The 24,844-nt window shown below is 54.7% G+C and overlaps 1 protein-coding gene across 2 annotated transcripts in view; it reads left to right on the forward strand.

Annotated features, from left to right (window-relative positions):
• The window catches only part of CRISPLD2 (cysteine rich secretory protein LCCL domain containing 2), a 66,947-nt gene that overhangs the window by 419 nt on the left and 41,684 nt on the right, over nucleotides 1-24,844 (forward strand). For both annotated transcript variants that reach the window (XR_014298181.1, XM_082677025.1), the window contains exons 2-4: nucleotides 16,956-17,261; nucleotides 21,672-21,790; nucleotides 24,581-24,713. Coding sequence is in view for 1 of the 2 variants with exons in the window: in XM_082677025.1 (XP_082533151.1) it covers nucleotides 17,022-17,261; nucleotides 21,672-21,790; nucleotides 24,581-24,713 (492 nt within the window). In the remaining variant the exon portion in view is untranslated. The remainder of the gene's footprint in view (nucleotides 1-16,955; nucleotides 17,262-21,671; nucleotides 21,791-24,580; nucleotides 24,714-24,844) is intronic.

Below are 24,844 nucleotides of genomic sequence, written 5' to 3' on the forward strand. Positions count from 1 at the left end.
CCTGTGCAGTTCGCTAACATCTGTTGCGTTCCTGTGTACACAGTGGGCGTCAATAAATAGAAAGCTGATGGTGTGTATGTGGCAGGACTTCGAATGTGTCCTGCCCACGTGTGGAGGGCCGGGGTGATCCTAAGGGCGTGTGCGTCCTGCTTGGCAAGTTTACAGGGCCACGCCCCTTTATGATTTTGTTTGGAACAAACCTTCCAGGTAGTCTTCCTGAGGGTCAGAGAGGTGAAGTGTCCAGGCAGAGCGGAGGCTGGGACCCAGTTCTGTCTGCCTCCAAAGCTCCATGTGGCTGTGGATGCGTCCAGGCGTGGGGCATATCAGAGTTCCTACAGGTCTGGGAAGAGTTCCTGGGTCTCTTCAACCAGAGTGGATATCTGCATAAACTTCTTGTGGGGGGACAGCTGGGAGCTGAGGGCTCAGCTCTGGAGTCTAGGAGATCTGCAGCCCCAGGTGGAAGAGCCAGGGCGAGCCCCTCGTGCAGTGCAGACCCAGAACCTCCCTTGAAAGGGCTGGGCTGGTGGACAAGCCAGGAAGGGCTTAGCTGACGTCTGCTCATCGCAGTCCGATTTGAACTGGGTGTCTTTTATCCAGAGGTGAGTTACTCCTCTGGTCAAGAGAAGCTGGGAGTCTGACAGGCGCCCAGCTCAACTTCCAACCAAGAGTGGGCTTGTGAGTTTCTACCTTGAACCTTTGGTCTCCTTGCCCGGGCAGAATAGGGTGAGCCTGCCTTCCCCAGTGGGGTCAGGACACCAAGGGTCTGGAGCCTGACAGATGAGAGACCATGTGAAGGTCAAGGTGAAGGCCGTGCCCCCTTCTCCAGATAGACCCAGAGGGGAGCTCTCAGGGCTCTCTGTCTTGTGCACCTGATTTTCGGTTTCTGCCCCTGACCTGGCTGTTTGCACGTGGGGGAAGGAGCAGAAGGTGTGGGAGCTGTGTTGCTGGTGTGCTGGCTCTGAGGGCCGTTGCCGTCGTCTTTACCTGCAACACACCTGGGCACGAGGCCTCTAGGTTTTCATTACAGATGAGGCAACCGAGGCTCAAAGAGGTGACGTGCTTGCCCAAGGTCCCCTGGCTTGTGTGTGATGCTGTCACCCCAGGTCTCTCTGTCCACTTACCCTACACGCTTAGCGGCTGGGTCCTGCCTCCTTTAAGGTACTTCTCTGCCCAACTGCTGACTCTGCGTCTGAACCTGACCTTCAACAAGGAACCGTTTCGTTTGAGAGGGGCTCCGCGTGAAACAGCAGCAGAGTTGAGCCCCAGCCTCGTCCCTGCTGACGCAGCCAGGGAGGAGAATGAAGAGAGTGATTTTGATTTTTACAGCCTCTTAAAAAATAGGAGTACGAATAGTAACGAGAGCATCTGTAATCCTCCCAGCAGCTGACGTTTATCTGGCGCACACCGTGGCCCAGACGCGCCTGGGGTTTTACACGGATGACCTATCCTGCTGGCTTTTTTATGAGCTGGACTGTCCTGCTTTTTACAAGGAGGCAGTCGAGGCTCAGAGGGATTAAGGTATGTACCCCACGTGACACGGCCAGAGCGGGGAAGAGCTGCCATCCTGGCTGGACCCCACCCAAGATTCTGGAAGAAGATGCCCGTCCGGTGGCCGGCCACAGGACTGTCAGCGCAGAGCATGCTGCTGCGCAAGGCTTCTGCCATGTGGGTTCTGAATCCCTGGCCCCGGTTAAGGGTGGGCCTGGAGAGGGGCTTGGGATCCACTCTACTGACAGGTACCTGTATCAACGTGCAGAGGGCCCCACTGGGGAGCCCGGAGCAATGCCAGCTGCTCCCACAGTCCTGCGTCTGGAAAGGAGAGCTGGCTTGATGGGGAGGGGCTGGAGCTCAGCCGAAGAGCATGAGCTTCTGAAAAGCCCCCAGACTGCATCCCTCCCTCAGAGACCTCACGTTGGATATCTGGGGTTTGTGGTAGGTTGCATTTGAAAACTAGCTTTTAAAGGCAGGACCCCCAAATGCCGACCTCTTTGGGCTTGTGGGAGCTGGAACATTTCTTCTCTCTGTCACCAGAGTAATTTACTGCGTATGGGAGGTGCCTCTGTGTCTGCTTGCTCCCGACCTAGGAAGCTTTTTTCCCCCCCTTTTTTTGCAGACTCACTGGTTTTTGATCAGTCCCAGATGTGCAAACCCAGCATCACTCAAAGGGGTTCATGGCTTGTCAAGAAAGGAAAATATAACACAGGCGTCATTTCATTTCATCTTCAGTCCATTGAGCTGAATAGCTTCTCAGACCTTCACGGGATAGGGCATCTGGAGCCCCTCATAAAGTCCCAAAGGGAGCACACTCTGTTCTGGAACAGGGAGGGTCAGGCAGATCTGGGTCGTGGTTGGTAGGGCCAGCCATGCTCTTTTTCCTTTCTTTCTTTTTTTCCTTGAAAAAAAAGGTTTTATTGTGGTAAAATACTCGTCAACATAAATTTTACATTTTAAAGTGCACAGTTGGGTGGCATCTAGTACGTTAACAGTGTTCTGCAACCGTCACCACTGTCTAATTCCAGAACGTTTTCGTCATCCCAAAAGGAGACCCCATAACCATCATTAGCAATCACTCCCCGTCTGTCCTCCCCGGCCCCTGGCAACTCCTCATCTGCTTTCTGTCTCTCTGGATTTGCTTATACTGGACATTTCATATAAATGGAATCCTACAGTATGTGGCTTTTTGTGTCTGGCTTCTCTCACTGAGCACAACGTTGCCAAGGTTCATTCATGATGTAGCCTGTGTCAGTGCTGCATCCCTTTTTATGGCTGAATGCTATTCCAGTGTATGGATACATCATCTTTCATTTATCCCTTCTTCCCCTGATGGAAGTTTGGGCCATTTCCACCTTCTGGCTGTTGTGCATAATGCTGCTGTTAACATCTGTGTACACAGTCTTGTTTGTACACCTGTTTTCAGTTGTTTTGGGTCTACCCCTAGGAGCAGAATAGCTGGGTCACATGGTATTAAGGAACACGTGTCCCATTTTCTTGACTTCCCTCTTGAAGAAACATCAACTGAGATCATCTCATTCAGGAATGAGAATCTGGCGTCTGGGTGTTTGGGGGGAGGTGTCCACAGTTCCCCTGCCTCTGCACCAGGAGAGCAACTGACAGAGATTCGTGTCGGAGATTTTGCCCTGGGGGAGCTCAACTTTCTACCCCAGGCTGTGCAGTTGTGGGTACTCACCGACAGACACCCCCTCTTCAAGGCTGTGGGGATAGACAGTTTCTCACGCTACAGCCCGAGGGAGATATATCTTCTTTGATTGTCTCAAATGCTGTGTCAGCTTAGACAAAAACCACAGATTTAGGGGAAAAAGGAAAGTCCTAATGAGGATTATGCAACTTTTGGACCATCATTTTTTAAAAATATAAATTATGAAATCCCACATTTTCAGTCCAAGTTTCTGGATCGCATCCCACGGTGAATACAGAATGGTGAAATCCCAAAAGGGGAAAAGAATCCAGCTTCCATTTTGTTTGCAGTCAGGTGTCCCAGAATGGACCCCGCCCTGAGGTTCTTTTGTGTTGAAAAACTCCTGGATAGATGTAAATTTCCAAAAACTTATGAATAAAGTTGATTATATGCCATTTTGGAAAAAAAAAAACAAAAAGCAAAAAAAAAACTCCTGGATCTCTCTAGAACTGGGAACTGGCATTCAGCCGGCAACTGCTGAGGCTGACTTGCTAAGATCCTAGAAGTCCTTTTAGAGCAAGGAGGCAGTATTCTCTGGCAAGGAAAGGTGACGTTGTGCGGGGGAGATGTTGGGGGGTACACCAAGGGGAGGGACCAGGTATGTGCAAAGGCCTGGAGGAGGGGAGGGTCCTGGCACCCTGAGAATGACAAGCTCAGGGTGTCTGGGGTCTAAGGGTCAGGCTCAGGGCGGAGGAGCCTGCCCTGCGGTGGGGTCAGCGGTACTGAGCTTGGATTTCCCGCTCTGGGCTGCGGGGCACAGGAGAGTCACAGGGTGGCCTTTGTACTTGAGAACAGATCACTGTGGGATGAGCAGTATCCCCCAAAGTGTGGGGAGCCCATCCTGCTGGTCCCCGAGGTGACTGAGCGTGTCTAGTGACCCAGCAGCAAAGGCCTCCCACCCAGGCGCTGTTCTCTCCTCTGTGTCACAGCGAGGCGACCGTCTCAGGGGGTGCTTTCTGCCCCGAATGCCTCCCCACCCTGACCTCGCTGCAACAGAGAGCGCCCTCTACAGTGACGCCCCTGGCCCCAGCTCTCTTCCGCTTTCCTCGTGCTCCGTTTTCCTCTAGCCTCAGGTTCTCTGCCCCTGCTGATGAGAGAAGGTTCCCTTTTTAAAGTAAGTTTCTTTGAACCCCCAAAGCAAGCCAACTTCAATAAAATACGAAGTGTGAACTAGAACAGGGAGATGGTAGGAAGGTGGGCAAAGCTTGGGGAGGGGGTGTGCCAAGGGCTGGAGTTCGGGAGACACTGGACTGAGGTGCGGCGTGAGAAGATTTGAGAGGCTGTTACCACCTAGAGCAGCGGTTCTCAGAGTGGGGTCCCCGGACCAGCAGCGGCTCCCAGGAGCTCGTCCAAATGCCGATTCTCAGGCCCTGCCCCAGGCCTCCTAAAGCTATGGGGGGGGGGCGGCAATCTGCGTTTTCACGCGGCTTCCAGCACTTTCTGGTGCGGGCTCCAGGGTGGGACCCATTGCCCTGGAAAGCTGAGAAGACTTGCCCTGGGCCCCGGCCCCAGAATGGGGTGGGCGGGGCTGGCTGATGGGGGCAGAAGGTTCTGTTTACAGGACCTGGTATGACCAGAAACAGATCACGTGGCGAGAATGGAGCCAGTGGCTTGGGAGCTAGAATGACCTCTTCTGTCCAGAGCCGAGGCCCCTGAGAACAAGCTCTTGACGTGCGCCTAGGACTTTCTCCTGGAAGAGCGCTCGGCGTTGGCACCCGTTGCTCTGGGGCCCGAGCAAGTGTCCTGAGGATTCCCGCCTTTTCCTTCCGCCTGTATTTAGAGCCCCGCGTGCCCAGGAGCTTGTGAAGTCCGTCTGTTTGTAACCCCTAAGCGGCCCCTGTGAAAGAATGGGTTGTTTCCCTCCCAGCATTTAAAATACATCTGTGTGTATGCACGTGTGCGCTGCACCTCCCCATCCCGCCCCCAAACCGGCTCCCAACACAGCCAGTCTGTTCTCATGGGGGAAGCACGGGCTGCTGTAAAAACACTGTTTATTCCCGGGAACCTTCAAGGCCGGGCTTCCCGGGGACTGAGATATTTTCGGCTTTGGCATCGCTGGACAAAGTGCCCTTCAGACGGGGGATGAACTGGGCCCTGTCTGGGAGAGTCGGTGTCTGGCCCAAGTGGGAGGCTCTGGCAGCACGGAGCTTTATCTGGGCTCCAGCACCTTCAAGTTCACTTTGAAGGGCTGTAGGAGACCCGGCCCCGGACTTGTCTCATTGCGGAGCCTCCTTGGGGGAGCCCTGGAGGATTTTCTCTTGCATAATCTGTTCTCCAGCTTCTCTGGAGCCGTTCTTCCAACAGAAGCCAGAACTTCTTTAAATTTCTCTTAAACTTTTTATTAAAGTTCAACATGCTAGAGAAGAATGCACATGCATTCGTGCGTCGGGGGGTGAATTTTCTCCAAGTGCGCCTACCCGTGCCGTGGCCCCAGAGCTACAGAGCCTGACCGTCCCCCAGGAACCCTCCCATAGCCCCACCTCCCAGAGTAACCACTTCCGGACTTCTGACGGTATAGGTTGGTTTTGCCTGGTTTTGAACTTTACGTAAATGAACCATGCATGTTTCGTCACTGGAGTCTGGCTTTGGTTCAGTGTTATGTCTGTGAGCTTTGTCTGCAATGCTACATCTGCCAGGCTCTCAAAGCATAAATCAGACCCTGTCACCATCGGCTTCATCTGCCCTGCACCCGACACGCACGCATGCACACACACACACACACACACACACCCCTCTTTGCAATTATTTTTTAAATTTTTTATTGTTTTTATTTTATGGCCATGCCACATGGCACGCGGGATCTTAGTTCCCCAGCCAGGGAACAAACCTGCACCCCCTGCAGTAGAAGGGCAGAGCCTTAACCACTGGACCACCAGCGAAGTTCCGCCTCCATGCATTTAGAATAAAATCCTTGTCATGGCCCCCAAGGGCCCTGGCTGCTTGGCCCTGCTCGCCTCTGTGACCCCATTTCTCCCCGGCCACACTGGCTTTGCACCCTTCCTTGGTCAAGCCAAGATGGTGACCATCTCAGAGTCTTTGTGCTTGCGGTTCCTGCTGCCTGGAGTTCACCCCAGCCAGAGTGGTCCCTGCCCCTCCCTCTGCCCAGCCTCACCATCCCGTGTCCCGGGGCTGTCTTCCTCCAGCCTCTGTATCGTCTATTTGCTGCGATGTTCCCTCCCTCCCCGCCCCCCGATTCCTGGGGACAGAGGCTTGTTCACTGGCCTATCCCAGGGACTCCGTGGCCGTGTGAGGGTTGCCCTGGGGATGTTCCTCTGTGAAGCAGTGTGGAGATTCCATAACCTGCTGCTATAGAATTCTTGAGCTTGGTTCAAGGCTGTGACTCATCCTTGCAGGTACCACCCAATACCAGTGAATGATGCATTTCAGGTGGGAGGCTGGTCCAGGTGCTGTCAGCCTCGTAGCCTGGAGCAGAGATGATCTGGGATGCCCGAATTCACCCAGGAGGAGGAAGGGGAGGAACAGCCATTAAGCACCGGTGGATCCTGGGACTCTGCTGCTGGGCTCTTTAGAGCCAGCATCTCTATACTCTGCACACCCTCCCCCAGCCCTGGGAGAAATTCAGGGCTTCGTTTTGCCCATGAGGAACTGGAGACTCCACGAGGTTGAGGGACCCTCTGGGCAGCACCCAGCTCAATGATGTGGAGTCAGGATTCGAACTAGGGTTGACCCCATGTCCACGCTTATCGACGCTGCCTCCTGGGGGTCCTTGATTTCTTGTCCCTTGGAGGTGGAGGTTTCCTGCCATCTATCTAAAGCTTTGCTGGGAGCATTGTTTCCAAGGAAGCATCCACACATCTGCAAGAAGGGAGAAAGGGGCCCTAGGAGTTACATACTGGGTATTTTAAGAACATATTAATTTATTATCCGGTCACTTTAAAGTGGCTTCTCATATATTATCTTGGCTTGCACTGAACAAACCTGGTTTTTAGTTCTTTTTTTCCCACACAGAGTAGATTAAGTAAATGATTGTTGAGGGAGTGTTCTCTTTTTGTTCAGAACTGTGTATATTCTCAGCATAGTATTTAAAAAACTGAATGGGTTTTGTATATTGTATTTGTTCAAGTAAGCATCCCGAGATATTGCCCTGTGTGTCCCATAAGGATGTATCTCTGGCTGAGGGGACAGGAGGAAAGAGTGCCTGCAGCGGGGCGGCGTGGGGTGGCATTTTTGTTAAGCCTAGTGTCTATCTTTGTGGGGTTGAGGGCAGAGCAGTTGGCAAGGGAAGGGAAGGCCTGTTTCCTCCATTGTCGTGCCCTAATTCTGTTGAGAAAGGTTTAAGGAAAACTGGCTCCAGTGGAGGAGGGAGATCCCCACCCCTGGGGTGTCTGATACTTACCCAGTCCTGGGATCTGCCTGAGACAGGCTGGGGTGTCCCGCCCCCCTCCGCCCAGCCACCACTTCATTCCTGGAATTTCTGGGTGGTTTGTGGGTCTGACTCTGCTCTGCCCTTGGCCTCGCTCACGTTTTGAGTTCTCCCTTGTGCTTCTGAAGAAGAGAGGAGCCTGGGGCACCCTGGGCTTGGGGGTTAGCCTCGAGGTCTCTCGCTGAGTCCGGCTGACGTCGGGGCACAGGTCAGAACTGTCCTGACTCTTTGGAGAGCAGGATGGGTAGGCAGTCAGGCTCCTGTATGCAGGCACTCTGTATGACCGTGAGCAAGCCGCTTGTCTGTGTTGAGCCTCAGTTTTCTCATCTGTAAAATAGGGATCATAATTGCAGTGACCCCATCAGTCTGTGCAGAGGAGATTCTGGGAGTAGAGGACCCAGAACAACATCTGCCGCTTCGCCCTCACTCATCAAGTGTTGGCTGGGTTATTGGGGATAAGTGTTTGCTGGGCAGTTAATACGCGCTGAGGATTCAAGTTGAATAAGACCCAGTTGGCCAGTGCTGTGCTGGAACTGGCCGACTGGGTCATGCTGGCTTGTCCCGGCTTGTGAGAGCCCGTGGTTAAGTATTCAGAAAAGTTGTGGTTAAGTTTCTGAAAAGGTCAACCCAACCATCATTTTGTTTTTTTTTAATTGAAGTATCGTTGATGTACAATGTCGTGTAAGTTTCAGGTGTACAGCACAGTGATTCAGTTATATACACATATATGTATATATACCCGTATTTCTAGATACTTTTTTTTCCCTTATAGGTTATTACAAAATGTTGAGTATAACTCCCCGTGAACACCACCAACATTAAATGTTATATAAACTTATAGTGAAATAAGTCTTATTTAAAACAAAGATAATAAATACTCAAAACTTAGCGCATCCTAATTCTTTTACCTCGCTTTACTATTCTCTCTGCCCTTGGGGTGGTTGATGTCTATTCTGTGCATGTGATGGAAAAACGACATCATTCTGTGTTATCATGAGGCTCTTTCCAGAAACTCCATGCTCAGTGACCCCACGTTGGTGGCTTCAAGTTGCCGTGGTGGGAATATTTACACCAAGAGAATTGGCAGACACTGCAGATCAGGGTGGGTATTTTGGGGTTTTTCGAGCATCAGTTGTTAAACATTTACCAGCACAGCAGTGGTTCCAGCCATCTAGAAGCGCCCAGTCTCAGCGGGCAAGGCAGCAAGTGTGAGCAGACAGGAGGCAGGCTGCTGAGGCCTCGACACCCACGGCCGGTGAACTCAGCCGAGCTGAGCCCTGGAAGGGGACCCAGCACTGCAACCGCATTGGCCTGTGAACCGGCTGACTGTCACCACTGTGAATCCAGGTCCCGGCCAGTTGGTCACATTCACGCTGCAGACCCGGTCTGTGACGTCTCGGAACCCACTTCCCCAGAAAGCTGGGAAAACGTGTCCAGGGCCCCAGGCATGCAGTGAGCCGAAGCATGTTTCAAGTTCAGGGGGGGGCTTCCCCCCCCCCCCCCCGACAAGCATTAAGACATTTATTGGAGTTTTAAAAATTAGATTTTGTCTCAAAGCAGAGGTGGGGCTTTTTTTCTTTTTTTTTTTTTTGCGGTACGCGGGCCTCTCACTGTTGTGGCCTCTCCCATTGTGGAGCACAGGCTCCGGACGCGCAGGCTCAGCGGCCACGGCTCATGGGCCCAGCCGCTCCGCGGCACGTGGGATCCTCCCGGACCGGGGCACGAACCCGTGTCCCCTGCATCGGCAGGCGGACTCCCAACCACTGCGCCACCAGGGAAGCCCAGAGGTGGGGCTTTGAAATAACGTGGTGAAGAGAGAATAGCCTTTTCACTGTGTTCCCCATTATTAATTCCAGCCTTCCCCACTTCCCTCCACACCGTGCATCTGTGGAGCATTTAGCATTACCATCGCTGTCGTCACAGCCAGTACTATTAGCCGTAGACCTCGTAGCAAACCCTGTAATACTGTAACACTCGTGTTCCTCATCTCCATCATTCCTCGTACCACGGCTCGTCCCTTGACCCCGGCCTGCCCCCTCCCCTGCAGGCTGATCCGTCCCCGCTCAGCAGTGAAGACTCAGCCGAAGGGTCGTCACTTTCTGGAAGCCTCCTGGAGCTGAATCGCATGTGCAGACCTGTCAGTCCTGTTCACCCACAGAGGCGCCAGCGGTGTTCAATAAATATTTACGTAGTGAATGTACAGATCTCCTCGTCCCAACGAGGTCAGAAACCGGCGGTTCAGCGGTGAACAAGGCGGACAGGTCTGGGGCCGTGATGAAGCAGCGACCCTGCAGTTGTGTCTTAACCCACGAGCAGGACTTCATTCCTCAGTGGGCCCCGGGTGGGGGAGGGGCAGGCTGGGGTCATGAGATGAGCCGCGAGAACAGCATGTGCAGAAGCAGAGAGCTTGGCACGGTCTCGGGGCTGACGGCTGGCAGGCTCCGTCCTACGAGTCATCTTTCTGGCAGGCTTTCTTAAACATAGGCGAAGGCAGCCCAGGCGGGATGACATCGAACTCCAACCACGTTCTCTTTCTTTCTCTCGTTCCTGAGGGTTGAATTTGGCGGCAGCGTCCCCCAGGAGCTAGCCCTTGAGGAGACCCCTGGCTAGATGGGGGACATGCGGGGCTGTGGATGCCCTAAATGTCCCCAGAGCCTTAGCCGGGGTAGAGGGGTGATGGCAGAGCTGACGTTGCAGCACCCACGTGCTCAGAGTTCCCCACGCTTCCAGAAAGCTGGATTTCAAGCCTTGGTTCCATTTCAAACCAGACCCGCAACCTCACAGATACCACATAACGTCTCCCAGGCTCAGTTTTTGTTTTCCAGAAAATGGGGTAGAAAACAGCCAGGGTCCAAGTGCCTCTGAAAGCTGAGGCTGTGCTGCAGGAATCTGACCCCAGGTTGGGTCTGGACGTTGACCGTGGGGCGTGAAAGTTTTCTTGGTCCCCTCCCCGCCCCCTGGTATGTGCTTATGGGACCCTGGCGCTGTTATCTTGTTTGTGGTCTTCCGGGCTGGGTTTTGCAACTGGGGCCAAGGAGACGATGTCTCCCAGACGGCGTTTCTGTGAATTGTACGGCCGTCCACGCGGGTGTTTCGGGCTTTTGGCAGGAGGCCAGGGACAGAGAGTGGAGAAGGGCTTCTCTAGAAATGAAGCTTGCCTTTGGCAACCCTAGGAGAAAGCGGGGACAAAAGTGCAGAGCTGGAGAGTGTGGGCCTCCGTCTCCAGGAACAGAAGGGAGCTCGGGTTGACCCCCTGAAGTGTGAGCCCCTCGGGAACGTTAGGACGGCTGGAGGGTGCCCGGCAGAGAGGGTCCGTCGGTGTGGGCGTCATATTTTAGTCAAAGGTACGTCAGCAGATAGAGACTGGGTGGGTGCCAAGCCCCATGACGGGGAGTATCTTGGTGAGATGTAACCATGATGTAAAGGTTTCATTCCCCTGGGGGCGACAAACGGATGCCTTCTCGACAGAGTCACTACCTGGGGTGGGGCACGGTGCCTGTCTCCACTGAGCCCCACTGTCCGCGCAGGAAGCAGAGAAGGGAAGGGAGGGTCGCAGTGAGTGCTGGGTTGTTTGTGGGCGGCCCTCCCCTGTGTGGGTAGTGACGGGAAATCCCCAAGGAAGCCCACCCCTTGGGAAGGCACTGTGGCATTGAGGAAGCGGCTTGGAGGTCAGACGGAGCTGCGTTCCAGCCCCAGGTTTTCTGCTTGCAGCTGTGTGACCCTGGGCAGGTTCCTGACACTCCAGGGGCCTCAGTCTCCTCACCTGTAAAATGGGAGCAATAGAGCCCAAACCTCTGAATCATCGGGAGGGTGAAGTGAGAAGTGCAGCAACGGGCTTGCGGTAGGTCTCCCTCCATGTAAGCCCCGCTGGCCTCCCTGGTGGGGGCCTGTACGTGTCATTGGAAAGCCCCTGGTGGTGGTGGGCAGTGTGTGTGTCTCATTGGGAAAACTTTTTTTTAAAATTTATTTTATTGAAGTATAGTTGGTTTATCATGTTGTGTTAATTTCTGCTGTACAGCAAAGTGACTCGGTTATACAAATATATATTCTTTTTCATATTCTTTTCCATTATGGTTTATCCCAGGATATATATATATATTTTTTTGCGGTACGCGGGCCTCTCACTGTTGCAGCCTCTCCCGTTGCGGAGCACAGGCTCTGGACGCGCAGGCTCAGCGGCCATGGCTCACGGGCCCAGCTGCTCCGCGGCATGTGGGATCTGCCCGAACCGGGGCACGAACCCGTGTCCCCTGCATCGGCAGGCGGACTCTCAACCACTGCGCCACCAGGGAAGCCCTATCCCAGGATATTGAATGTAGTTCCCTGTGCTATACAGTAGGACCTCGTTGTTTATCCATTCTTTATATAATAGTTTGCATCTGCTAACCCCAGACTCCCACTCCACCCCACCCACCATCCCCTCTACCCCTTGGCAACCACTAGTCTATTCTCTATGTCTGTGAGTCTGTTTCTTTTAAATTGTAGATGGAAAGGGGGCTGAAGTGCTTTTTCCCTAGGCTCTTACCGAGTTGTTTCGGCAGTGGAAGCTGAAGGCCAAGGCAGGCTGGCGGGGCCCCGGCCAAGTCGCCTTGGCCGATGGGCTTGTGCTGTGACACAGCGCTGATCGCCACTGCCCAGATTCCAGCCACGATCCCACCCTTGGCCTCCCCATTTGCCTCGCTGCTCCTCTCTTACCCTCTTCCATACAGCTGCCAGTGGGATACTTAGAACACAGTTCTCCTCGCTTATTATCTGATGCTTGTATTAGTTTGCTAGGGCTGCCAGGATAAAGTACCACAGACTGAGTGGTTTAAACAACACAAATTCATTTTCTCACGCTTCTGGAGTCTGGAAGTCCAAGATCAAGGTGTCGGCGGGGCTGGTTTCTTTTAGGCCTTGCTCCTTGGCGTGTAGACGGCGGTCTCCTTGCTGTATCTCACACTCTCGTCCCTCCGTGTGTGTCTGTGTCCTAATCCCTTCTTCTTATAAGGACACCAGTCATACTGGAGCAGGGCTCACCCATATGACCTCATTTTAACTTAACCACCTCTTTAAAGACCCTCTCTCCAAATACAGTCACAGTCTGAGGTGCTGGGGGTTAGGACTTCGACACAGGAATTTGCAGGCCACACAGCTCAGTCCAAGATTCTGTTTTTTTTTCCCTGTGTGCCAGCCCAGTGCTGTGCTCTGGAATGTAGATGTGAGATGCCAGCCCTGTTACTGTTACCGTTCTGCTTAAATCTTCAGTGTTCTCCTATGGCCCAAACTTAGCGGAGGCCATCGAGGTACAGGCGTTGCCCCCTCCCCAGCGTGGACCCCACCAACCCTCCCTGAGCTGCAGCCAGGCCAGACCGTCTTCAGACCCAGTAGTGCCGCCCAGCACCATATCCCGCATGGCCCAACCCAAGACAAGTTGGTGTGGTCCAGGCTAGCGACTGTCTCAAGGTGGAGAAGCCACTTGGAGAAACGCCTCTTTACACTTGTGTTTCTCCCCGTGGGAAGGTTTGACTAAACCCCATGGTTGGGAATTCCCTCGTGGCCCAGTGGTTAGGGCTCTGTGCTTTGAGTGCCGAAGGCCCAGGTTCAATCGCTGGTTGGGGAACTCAGATCCCGCAAACCACGCGGTGTGGCCATAAACAAACAAACAAACAAACGAACAAACCCCATGGTTCTCCCAACTCTGAAGCTCCAGCTGAGGCTTTATCAGTTGTCTCTGGACCCTTGGAGGGAAGGACCCGTCTGCGGCCCATGGACCAAGCAAGGCCCTTGAATGTTCAGAGTGAAGGCGGCCGACCAAGTCTTCCGGAGTAAGGTCACCCTTGTTCAGGAGAACGTGCCGGGAGAATGCACTTGGAACCAGCAGTGGTTTCACTGTCCTTTCATGCTTTGGCATTTTACTTTGTTTTATTCATTAATATTTTAAAAAGTTTAAAGTAGACAAGTCCAAAGGCTAGTATGCGCTCACCACCGATGTCCGGCCCCCGAGGACACCCTCCTCTGGTGACTACATCACATTCCTGCCAACTCAGCCTGTCCACTCAGCGTGAATGGAGCTTACCTTTTGCAATATTTGCTTGAGAATTTGTTTTTTTGATAAATTTACTTATTTATTTATTTATGGCTGTGTTGGGTCTTCGTTGCTGTGCGCGGGCTTTCTCTAGTTGCGGGGAGCGGGGCTACTCTTCGTTGTGGTGCGCAGGCTTCTCATTGCGGTGGCTTCTCTCGTTGCAGAGCACAGGCTCTAGGTGCGCAGGCTTCAGTAGTTGTGGCACGCGGGCTCAGTAGTTGTGGCTCACGGGCTCTAGAGCGCAGGCTCAGTAGTTGTGGCACACGGGCTTAGTTGCTCCACGGCATGTGGGATCTTCCTGGACCAGGGTTCAAACCCCTGCATTGGCAGGTGGATTCTTAACCACTGCACCACCAGGGAAGTCCCGAGATTTTTAATAGAAACAATATGTTAGACATCAAGGTGAGTTCCCTCATATTCTCCTTCCCGGTTCAATTTACCTCACCCTGGCATCGTCTACTACCATGAACTTGGTCTGTTCAGTCCTGGTTTTACCATACAAGCACATGCAGGTGCACGTGCGCACACACACACGCACCGTATACATATATGTACATACACGTATAGTACATGTGTATATAATACACACGTATACGCAGATGTATGTACCTGTACACATATCTATAAACTATACAAGGTATGGTTTATATGCCTTAAAATGCACACAGATAGTACCATTAGCATAGTATTCTACAACTTGCTTTTTTAGCCCAACATTAGATTTGAGCTTCGTTTATGCCAACACTCACAGAGCTCCAGGCCATCGTTTTTACTTGCTGTATAATATTCCACCCGCACGGACTCACAGTTCATTTACCCATCCCCCTGCTGAGAGTCGTTTGAGTTGTGCCCGTTGGTGATTTAAACCAAAGCCAGTTTAGTTGAGTCATGTAAGCAATTCCTATTTCATGCCTTTTGGGGTGCCCTGCCCCTCGGGATGCTGAAAAGTAAAGCCAGTCGGGTGTGGCCGTGATGCCCGAGCGGACGCTCCGTGATGTCGATTCCGCTCCTTCTTTGTCCTAAAGCTTAACCCAGTGTCAGTGCGTTTTGGCATCCTTTTCAGCCTGGCCTCTGCCGCTGGGAAATGCTCGTATATGGTGGTGTGACTAAGCAGGGAGACGTCAGGGACCCTGAGAGCGTCTGCGTCTCTGGCTTGATGCCCACAGGGCGAGCGAGCACTCAGAAGTCCCCCACCCTCACCCAGGTCCCTGAGGCTCTGCCCCAAAGGGAACTCCTCGGGAGGGAGGCCACATCTCACCCACTCCAAGGAGTCGGGCCTCCCCCTAGATGGCGTAAGCTCGGTCAGGACCCTGGAGAGTTTCCAGGGTTGGAGATGGGAACTGCTGCGTTCCCATAGCTCCTCCGCTGCAGCTCTGCCTCCTGGGATGCCCTGGATGCGCCCTTGAGGATGTCCTCCTCCAGCTGCCGGCTTGCAGCCCCAGACCACGCGACTGGTGAAAACGCAGCTGTTGCCGGTATAGGAGAAGACCAGAGGGGCCACCCAGGGTTCCGGGTGGGTCAGCGTCCAGGCTTGGCTGCCTCCCCCCAATCCAGGGGGGCCCTGGAGCCCCTCCCTCCAGCTCCCCGCGCTGTCTTGTCAGGCCTGTCCCGCTGGGTAGGGGCTCTGGGTTTCCTCGCCTGTCGCCCAACTGGGAGCTCCCTGAGGCCAGGACAGGGCCCTCTTCATCTTCGTGTCCCGGCGCCCAGCACAAAGTAGGTGTCTAATAAAGGTCATTGGGTGACTGACCGACTCTCCTTGGGAGTAAAGCAGAGGCGAGAGGGTGAACAACACACTCATTCAAGCCCCGCCTTGTCTTCTTGGACCGGACAATAAGCCAGGGGGAAGACCATGCTTTGTGACCTTTAGTGTGACCCCGTGGAACCAGGGTAGCATGATGGGAAATCCAGGATCCTCAGAGACACCACACCTGGGTTCGAGTCTTACCCGTGGAGCGGCCTTGGGACCAGCATGTCACGCCTCAGCCTCCTGCCTGTAAAATGGAAGCGATAACAGGCCGACCTCCTGGGTTGTCGTGAGGATTGGAAACGGCATAATGAGGTGGCGGGCCCACGTAGATGCTCAGGAAGGGTTCTGGGAAGGAACACAAGGCACAGCGGAAATTCACCTCATAAATTAACTCCGGACCATGGAATTTTAAAATTACTAAGTGTATTCCAAGACTAAGGCAGCTTTTCCTAAGACACTAAGAAAGGCTAGTAGGCGGCGTTATTTGGGAAAAGGGCCTTTTGCCCAAAGGCAAGGAGGGATCGTCAAGATCCTTGTTGGGTCATAAAGTGAGGGATTCAGTGCAGTCGGCACTGGGGGTCTCTGAGAGGGGCAAATCCCAACCGCTGTGACCACGAGGCCGTGCGCCACGGCCCCCAGCCCGGCACGTGTCAGGGTTAGGGTTCCAGAAATACTCCTTGGGAAGTGCAGCTCCAAGATGGGCCTTGCAGGACCGGGAGTCCCAGCCACCATCTTCTGTCCCCTCGGCCCTGCTGATGCCGTTGTTGGGTGCTAATAACCCCTATGAACCACTAACTTAGCAGCCAACAGGGTAACACCCGGCAGTGCCTGTAACGGGCTCACTGTCAGACAGAAGCTGCCTGAGGGAGGCTGCACGCCAGGCTGTTTAGGGGCTCTGCCAGGCAGGGATGGGATGAGAGTGGGTACACAGATACCCCTGGAGGTCCTCTCTCTTTCTACTGTCACTTTCTCCAAGGAGCAAATCGGCAGAGTGCATGGCTGGGTCCCTGGCTGGGTCCTGGGAGATGGTGTCGTAGTGTGTGACGGTTACACGGGTGGTGCCCCGTGGAAGGGCCGTGATAGGTGAGACCTCATGCGGTGATGGGTCTGGGGATGCCTGACAATCGCTTTGGGAACTGAGTCTTACTTCACAGGGACCAGGAAGTTTGCCACTCACGCTGGTTCACGGCACGTCCTTTCGTGATGTGAAATGACTTTAGCGATCTCTTTGGGGGGCGGGAGATGGAACTTAATTCAGGCCGTAGACTCCTGAATGAGTCCAAATGCTGACTCCGAGTGAGAATAGATGGTACCGTGAGAAGCTGAGTCCAGGACAGACCCATCCAGGATGTCCCATGTGGCATCAGGCCGCTTGCCTTGCTGGAGACCCTTGGCTTGAGTCCCAGCTCCACCACTTCCTGCCTGCGGGACCTTGGTGGTTCAGCTTCTGTGGCCTCAGTCTCCACATCTGCAAAGTGGGGAGAATGATGTCCAGTACGGTCAGTGCCGTCGTGGGTTTGACACTGATTGACTTCTCCTGCCGCCCTCTGCTTCTTTTCAGAGCACACGAGCGCCTCAGGAGCCCAGGCCCCCCTGTCATCCCAGCCCTTGCTGCCAGCGTGGAGCCATGAGCTGTGTCCTGAACGGCCTTGTGCCCTTGGGGCTGGTGCTACTGCTCTGTGGAGCCCAAGGCTTTTTCCTGCCCAATGTCACACACCTAGAGAAGCTGCTCAGCAAGTACCAGCAGGACAGACCCCACTCCCGGGTCCGGAGGGCCATCCCCAGGGCGGACAAGGAGGAGATCCTCATGCTTCACAACAGGCTGCGGGGCCAGGTGTCACCACCGGCCTCCAACATGGAGTACATGGTGAGCGCGGGGGCACCACAGGGGCTGGCCCCATCCGCGGGGGGAGGGGGGGATGGCAGGCTTGGGGACGTCTGGTGAGAGAGGGCCCCCTGCCTCTGTTCTGGATGCCCTACCCGATCAGCACAGGCTGCACCTCTCTGTAGCTCAGCCCAAGCTCCCGGCCCTCCTGGAGGGGGAGGGGGAGGGGGAGGGGAGGGGAGGGGGAGGGGAGGGGGAGGGGGAGGGTCAAGGGCCAGGCTGTGGTGAGTCTGACCCCAGCTCTGCTATGTCTTCACCGTGTGACCTTGACGTCTCCTTAGCTAGTCTGAGTCTCAGTGTCTACTTTGGAAATCCCACCTCATGTGCCCCCCCACCCCCCACCCCCACCCCCCACCCCCCACCTCCCCCCCCACCCCCCCCTGCCCCGTGACCATCTAACGGCACGTGTGTTGACTGCCTGGCACAGATGCTCAGCCCTGGGGCTGTGCTGTTACCGCTGTCCTTGTGTCACCCTTAGCGTCACCCCACCGTTTAGCTGCACCTTCCGTCTGAGTAGCGAGGGGTGGCCGAGTCCGTGAGTGATGGGGTGTCTGCTGGGGAGGAAGGAGTAGAGAAGGGACAGTGGAGGGTCCCCTGTGCATCTGGAGAAGCCCTGCATTTCGGAGCAGAAGGGGCAGCCAGCTCCCCAGTGCACGTCCCCAGCTCTGCCCTCACTCGTGTGTCTCCGTGTCCCATCCCCCCAGCCCTGTGAAACAGGCGCCGTGGTATCCCCCCACGTTATAGACTGGGAAACTGAGGCCCGAGGTCACACAGCTGTAGAGGCGGAGGCGAATGCTGACCTGGGTCCGGCTGAGTCCAGGACCTGTGCTCTTGTCCCCTCTCCATGCTCAGTTGAACCCCTCCCCCCCTCCCCCGACCCCACCAGCCTTTTCCATCCTCCCCTGATTATCGGGGCAGCCTCAGCCCTGGAGTGGGGGCAGGGGCTGTTTCACCTCCCATCTTGCCCTCTTCCGGCCCCTTCTGCATCCTGGTATCGCGTTATAGTTTCTAAATCTCACTCTCTTCCAGCCTTTGCCCAGGCAGGAGCCTCGGTGGCCCTCTGTGCTTCCTTCCCGGCATCAGAGGCCTCCTATCGCAAGCCTTTGTCTGTCTGGATAGCCTGTTTCCCTCCCTTGCCTTTGGCCGGAGAGGCCTCTGGGTGCTGTGTGTGTTACAGACCCCGCCCCCCCCCCAGGAGGGCTGCACCCTCATCATTCCCGTATCCACCTCCCTGCAGGCCTGGCCCCAGGCCCTCTCCTTCCTCTGGACTCTCAGCTGCCGCTTTCCGTGTGGCCTGTGCTCCGACCTCGGCCACCCTCACGGTCGGTCCCCTGCCCGCGTGCCTGTGAGTCCCTCGACGTCTGTGCTTGCGCGAGGTGGCCCATCACCAGCTGTGGGACGGATGAATGGATGCCCGTCCGCGCAGAGCCCTGAGCAAGCCCCCAGTCCTCTGGGAACTCGTTATGAAACCATTTCTTTTTTCTCTGAAGAAAATGGTCCAGACATTTATTCCGAAGGGGCTGTGATAATTTTAGGAGGCAGAGTGGGCGCCCTTTCAACGTGGGGCGCCTAACGCCGGGGGCAGCTGCGCAGACCTTTACAGGGTTAAGGATGGAGAGAGTCAGGGTAGATTTTCTTTTCAGGGCACGGACTCCTCCCCGCTCCTTCCCAGCAACTGGTCATTTGGCTTCTGTCCCTGTGGGGAAAAGACACTCTCCGCCTCTTTCTGGATCAGTCACCCTCCATCCTGTGCCCCTCCCCACCCCAAGGCCCTGTGTGGTGCCTACCAGGGAGCAGGCATTCTCCTGGGCCTGAAGCTTGCCTGAGCCCCAGCCCCGCCGGGGTCCTGGCTGTTTCCTGCCTCCTGTGGGGAGCAGGCTGGGTTTCTGCTGCTCTTCTCCTCATGCCCTGTGCTTGTCTGGTGCCTGTGGGGGAGATTCAGGGCAGCGGAAAGGAGCTTGGGTACGCAGCAGGCAGGGACAGGCCCTGGGCAGCCTGCGACTAGCCTGCTGTGTTTTCCTATTTGTTTATTTCATGGTATCTCAGGATGGGAGCTGGGATCTCGCTCCTTCCTTCTCAACAGCCCCCCTGTGGGGGAAGCAGAGCCTTTAGGGGTGTTGTTGAGGCCGTCTCTGCGCAGGGGCCCTCGGGGCGGGGCCGGCAGTCCGAGCCTCAGCACCGTCCCCTCCCCCTGGGCATCCTCGGTGCAGTGCTGCCCGGCCCGTCTCCACCCAGACAAGTGACACTGATTTGAGAAAGTGTCTCAGAGTCATGGCTTCCTGCTCGGCCCTGCCTGCTGGGGCTTGTAGCCACAGTCCTTTGAAACAGGCTGAGCACTGAGAGGTGGATCTTAACACTCCAGAAGTTAAGATACCCCATTTTGAGGTCTTGTGAGCAGACGGGCTCTGGGGTTAGGTAGCTGCCACGTGCCAGCTGTGTGGCTTCGGCAGGTAACTTAGCCTCTCTGTGTTTATAATTCCCACCAAGCACAACGGGGGACGACAAAAGTCCCTTTCTCACAGAGTTGTTTGGTGGAGTCAGTAAGACAATGCATGATACTAAATAAATGTGAATTAGACTGTTGCTATTATTTTAGTCACCATTATTTTAGTGGAGTGGGACCAGCACCTGGTGGCAGCATGCAGAGCAGGAAGATGGAAGATCTCCCTTGGAGGCTGGGCTGTTAAAGTTCTAACAAGTTCCTAGCTGGGTGACCTTAGGCAAGTTACTTAACCTCTCTTAAACTCAGAGGTTTTTGTTTGTTTGTTCATTTTATCTGCAACAGTGGAGAGATAAAACATACCTCCAGGGCTTGTTGGGGGAGTTAAATAAGAAAATGGTTCTAATGTTACCTGCAGTGGGCAGGTGTTCAGATGATGACTGCCCTGGCGGGTGCTTGAGAAAGTTAACTTCCTTAATATCCAGGTACCATTGACTGAGAGCTCCTTTGCTTCTCATCTGGGGGCTCCATGCCTGCTGTCATTCAGCCTTCCCCCAAATCCTATTCCAGGTACCATTAGCCCATTTAGAGATAGGGAAACAAAGGCACAGAGAGGTGAAACCATTTGCTTGAAGTCACACAGCCAGCAAGAGGCAGAGCCTGGCACCGTACCCAGGTTCACCTAACAAGAGCACCTCACTGCCCCGCCCTCTGAAGGTGGGAGGTGCGTGCTCTTATCAACAGGCCTGTCTCCCACTGACTGAGTGTGGCCCCCAGAGGGTGTTGACCCCCTGTTTCAGGCTGTGCTTGGGCACTGGAGAAAGATCCGAGGCAGAAGTGGTACAGGGTTTGGTGGGCACTGAAGGTGGGGCACTGTCGGGGAGAAACCCAGAATGTCCCCTGCAGCTGAAATGGGCGGTGGGTCCAGAGGTGTGACCCTGCCCCCCCTCCCCAGGCGTCTGCCCTGGGGCAGGACTTGCCCCTGGGTGTTGAGGAGTCGCAGTTATCTTGGCCAGAAGGAGACAGCGAGACAGGAGGAGGAGAGGGCAGTGGGCAGCTTCCATTCAGGGGTCCCACAGTTGGTTCAACCAGTCTCCTGTTCCTGTTCCTGGATGGTCCCGGGGCTCTGCCTCGATAGGCTTTCAGTGAGCAACTACTGCGTGCCAGGGCTGGGGCTTCCCAGAGCGAGGGACAGGCCCTGGCTGCCCATGAGCTGCAGCATCTTCCCCAAGACTCCGGGAGGGGGCGGGACAGCCGCTGGCTCGCAGCTGGGAGGGCCGCTTGGCATCTGTTCCTCCGCAGAAGAGAAGTGACCCTACTTGCCTTGTTCACCGTGTTCTTTCTTGAGGAGTTATGTGTGCTCCCTGGGCCAGCTGGGAGGCAAGAGGGTTGCAGATTCTTTGGCCCAGACCCCTGACTCAGGGAGGGCTGTGTTGGAGGGTAACAGGACTGGGCGAGTTGAAGGCATTTCTTGCTACCTAAAAAAATACATATATACATATATATAATAGTAAAATATACGTAATATATAACTTACCATCTCAGCCATTTTTAAATGCACTATTCAGTGGTATTAACTACATTCACACCATTGTGCAACCATCCCCGCCATCACCGTCATTCACCTCCAGGATTTATTCATCCTCCCATTTCACAGATGAGGAGACTGAGGCTGAGAGAAGGGACTTGCCAGTGTCCCCGACAAGTTAGTGGCCGAGCAGGTGCTCTGAGGATCGGGGCTCCTCTAGGTTCTTTGCTGACCGGCCACTTCCCACCTCCCGAGCAAGGAACCCATCGGAGACATGCACGGAGGCCCTGTGTCTAGTGTCGCGGAAGCCGAAGCCCGGCCCTCGGGGTCTCCCAGGGCCTGAGCTGGGGCATCTCTGCGGTTTGGGTTCTTACACCCACCCCTGACCCTGACCTCCTGGTGCCCATTTCTCGTCCCCCTGCAGACCTGGGATGAAGAGCTGGAGAAGTCGGCGGTGGCCTGGGCCCAGGAGTGCATCTGGGAGCATGGGCCCAACAGCCTGCTGGTGTCCATCGGGCAGAACCTGGCCGTGCACTGGGGCAGGTAAGAGCCACTGTGACCCCCTACTCGTGAACAGGGTCTCACTCACGCCGCCAGACCTCCAAGGCCTTGACGGTGTCTGTTAAATGTCGTCCACGGACCTTCCCCCAGGTCAACCGGGCCACATTCCTGAGCCCCCAAGCCAGCTGGCAGCCCCTCCCGGGCTAGGGCCTGGCTGCCTTAGAGGAAATGAGCAAAATGTCTTCTGACCGGTTAAGACTCACTGACCACGTGCTGTGCACACGAGTCCTCCGAACGGGGGCCCAGGGTCCCTGGGTCTGCTTTCGTTGAGCCGCACTTATTGAAAATTTGGCCGGGGCTGGAAACGGCCCCTCAAAGTACACGTCAGGGTGTGCTTGCCTTCAACCGCCTGTTTACTCTATTTCCAGCTCTTTAAGCGGGGAGTGTAATGGGGCCACGAGTAGCTGCATCTTCCTTTAGCCAGTGCCCTTCCGGGAAGGACCTGGGCAGGTGTCACCGTGTGTCCAGAGGTGTGACTTCGTGGAACCACAGCAACCCAGCATTCTTTTCTGCTTTTTATGAAGTCAGTCTTGTGACAGCATTAAGAGAAAATGTCTAAAGGGAACCAAACCCATCGATCCACTGCCCTGGTCCAGCAATTTGCGTGTTCCTGGGCTTCTGGGCTGCATCTGGCTGTGGGCCGGCATGTTTTCACGTAGCTGTAACTGTGGCCAGGACAGCTGTTAATTCTTTTTTTTTTCCTTCTCCTACGATATCAAACAATTTTCTGTTACATAGTTGCCATGGTTATCACCTCCTCAAGGCTGCCTTTGGGCCATGAAGTTGAGAGACTGGAATTTAGCCATTCCATTCGTTTTTTTTTTTTTTTTTTGCGGTACGCGGGCCTCTCACTGTTCTGGCCTCTCCCGTTGCGGAGCACAGGCTCCGGACGCACAGGCTCAGCGGCCATGGCTCATGGGCCCAGCCGCTCCACGGCATGTGGGATCTTCCCGGACCGGGGCACGAACCCACGTCCCCTGCATCGGCAGGCGGACTCTCAACCACTGCGCCACCGGGGAAGCCCCTCTTTTTTTTTTTTTAAATTAATTAATTTGTTTTTGGGGGTTTTTTTGGCTATGTTGGGTCTTCATTGCTATGCGTGGACTTTCTCTAGTTGAGGCAAGAGGGGGCTACTCTTCGTTGCCATGCGCGGGCTTCTCATTGCGGTGGCTTCTCTTGCTGTGGAGCACGGGCTCTAGAGCGCAGGCTCAGTAGTTGTGGTGCACGGGCTTAGTTGCTCCGCGGCAAGTGAGATCTTCCCTGGCCAGGGATCGAACCCGTGTCCCCTGCATTGGCAGGAGGGTTCTTAACCACTGCGCCACCAGGGAAGCCCAAGCCATTCCATTCTTGTAGCTAGGTTGTTTTTTTTTTTTCTTTTCCCCCTTGGCTCATTTGAATGATTTCAGTAGGAAAACTCTGAGGGGTAGGACTGATGGGTCCCAGGGCACAAAGACTGTCCCCCTTCTGGATGAATATTGTCAACTCACTTTACAAAAGAGAGCCTCTTCTGAAGGCCCCTCTGCAGCCAACCGTTCTCTTTCCAAAACCACCCCAGCCTGGCTGTGAGGTTCCAGGGAAATAGACAGACTGGTGATGGGTTCCCTGTGTCCGTAGAGCTCTGTTGCTGCGTGTGTCTCTTTCCCCGAGCTGGCTCCAGGAAGGGAGGCTGCTTCTCCAGCCACGGCACTGACCACCACCATTCCCTGCGTCCTGACAGTAATTGTTATAAGACCTCTAACCACCCGGGTCCCCACGGTGCCCTCAGAAGTCACCAGTCGCCACCACATCTGTTCTCTTTATTGAAACCGCTTTGTTGACACTTGCTGGTGACAGCGACCGGGGGTTCCAATCTGGTTTATTTTCTTTCCCGGTGCCAACCTGGCGGACAGGGCTGAAGCGAGGGGGTGGTGGCCACCAACAGCGGCTGGGGGCGTGCTCCTCAGGGTTGGGGACGAGGGAGGGCTCAGGTGATAAAATCCCAAAGGGGAGCTTGGTACAAGGGTTTGCCCAGCTGACTGCAGGGCTCTGCACACCTGTGGGTTCCTGTGCCTTGAATGAATTTTCTTCCTTGAGTCTGAGTCCTCGGGTCCCCAGGCAGCCAAGGAACGAAGCTGGTCTTGACGTTACAGAAACGTGAGGCTTTAGGCTGCTCTTTGGCTGTGTGTGTGTGTGTGTGTGTGTGTGTGTCTGTGTCTGTGTCTGTGTGTGTGTGTGTGTGTGTGTGTGTGTGTGTGTGTGTGTGTGTGTGACAGGGACCTGTCTGCTCTGTCTGCCATAGCCAGCTGTTTCCCAACTTCCAGACCCTCCCCTGCCACTGTTCAGTTATCTGGGCAGGATCTGTTCAGTTATCTACTTACTGTTTTTCTCTACATTGACTGTAAATGGACTTGCACCTTCAGTTTTGTCTTAAGCAGTAATATCTGTGAAATATGGGATTTGTTCTTAAGCGGTAACATCTGTGAAATATGGGATTCCCCAAACGTACGTGAAAATTAATACATAATTATTAACATAAAAAAGAACTCACCGGGAGCCAGGTAAAAGTTTCCCACACACACTGGTGGCTTGTAGGTCACCCAGGGACACTCCTGGAACCCAGAGGAGGCCAATTCGGGTTTTAAGCACTTTTAACAGATACTGGGTGGGATATGGGGCTGTTGGCCCAAAGAAGCACCCCCTCCAGCTGCCCCATGGGTGGCAGTGCTGCCAGCGGGGGTCTCTGTCGTTGGGTGCTTGGTGGCTGGCACGTAACAAGCTGATCTGCCCCTGCAGGTATCGCTCTCCTGGCTTCCACGTGCAGTCCTGGTATGACGAGGTGAAGGACTACACCTACCCCTACCCCCACGAGTGCAACCCCTGGTGTCCAGAGAGGTGCTCTGGGGCCATGTGCACCCACTACACACAGGTAAGGCTGAAGATCAGGTGTGACCTCAGCCTGGCACCCCCAAACACTGTCACTCACCTGGCCCTGTGGGACTGTTGCCCAGTCAGAAAACCTCTGCTCTATCATTGCCTTAAGTTTTTCCTTTAATTGAG

The sequence above is a fragment of the Grampus griseus genome (genome assembly GCF_964374135.1).
Source record: "Grampus griseus genome assembly, chromosome: 19".
NCBI classification, from domain to species: domain Eukaryota; kingdom Metazoa; phylum Chordata; class Mammalia; order Artiodactyla; family Delphinidae; genus Grampus; species Grampus griseus.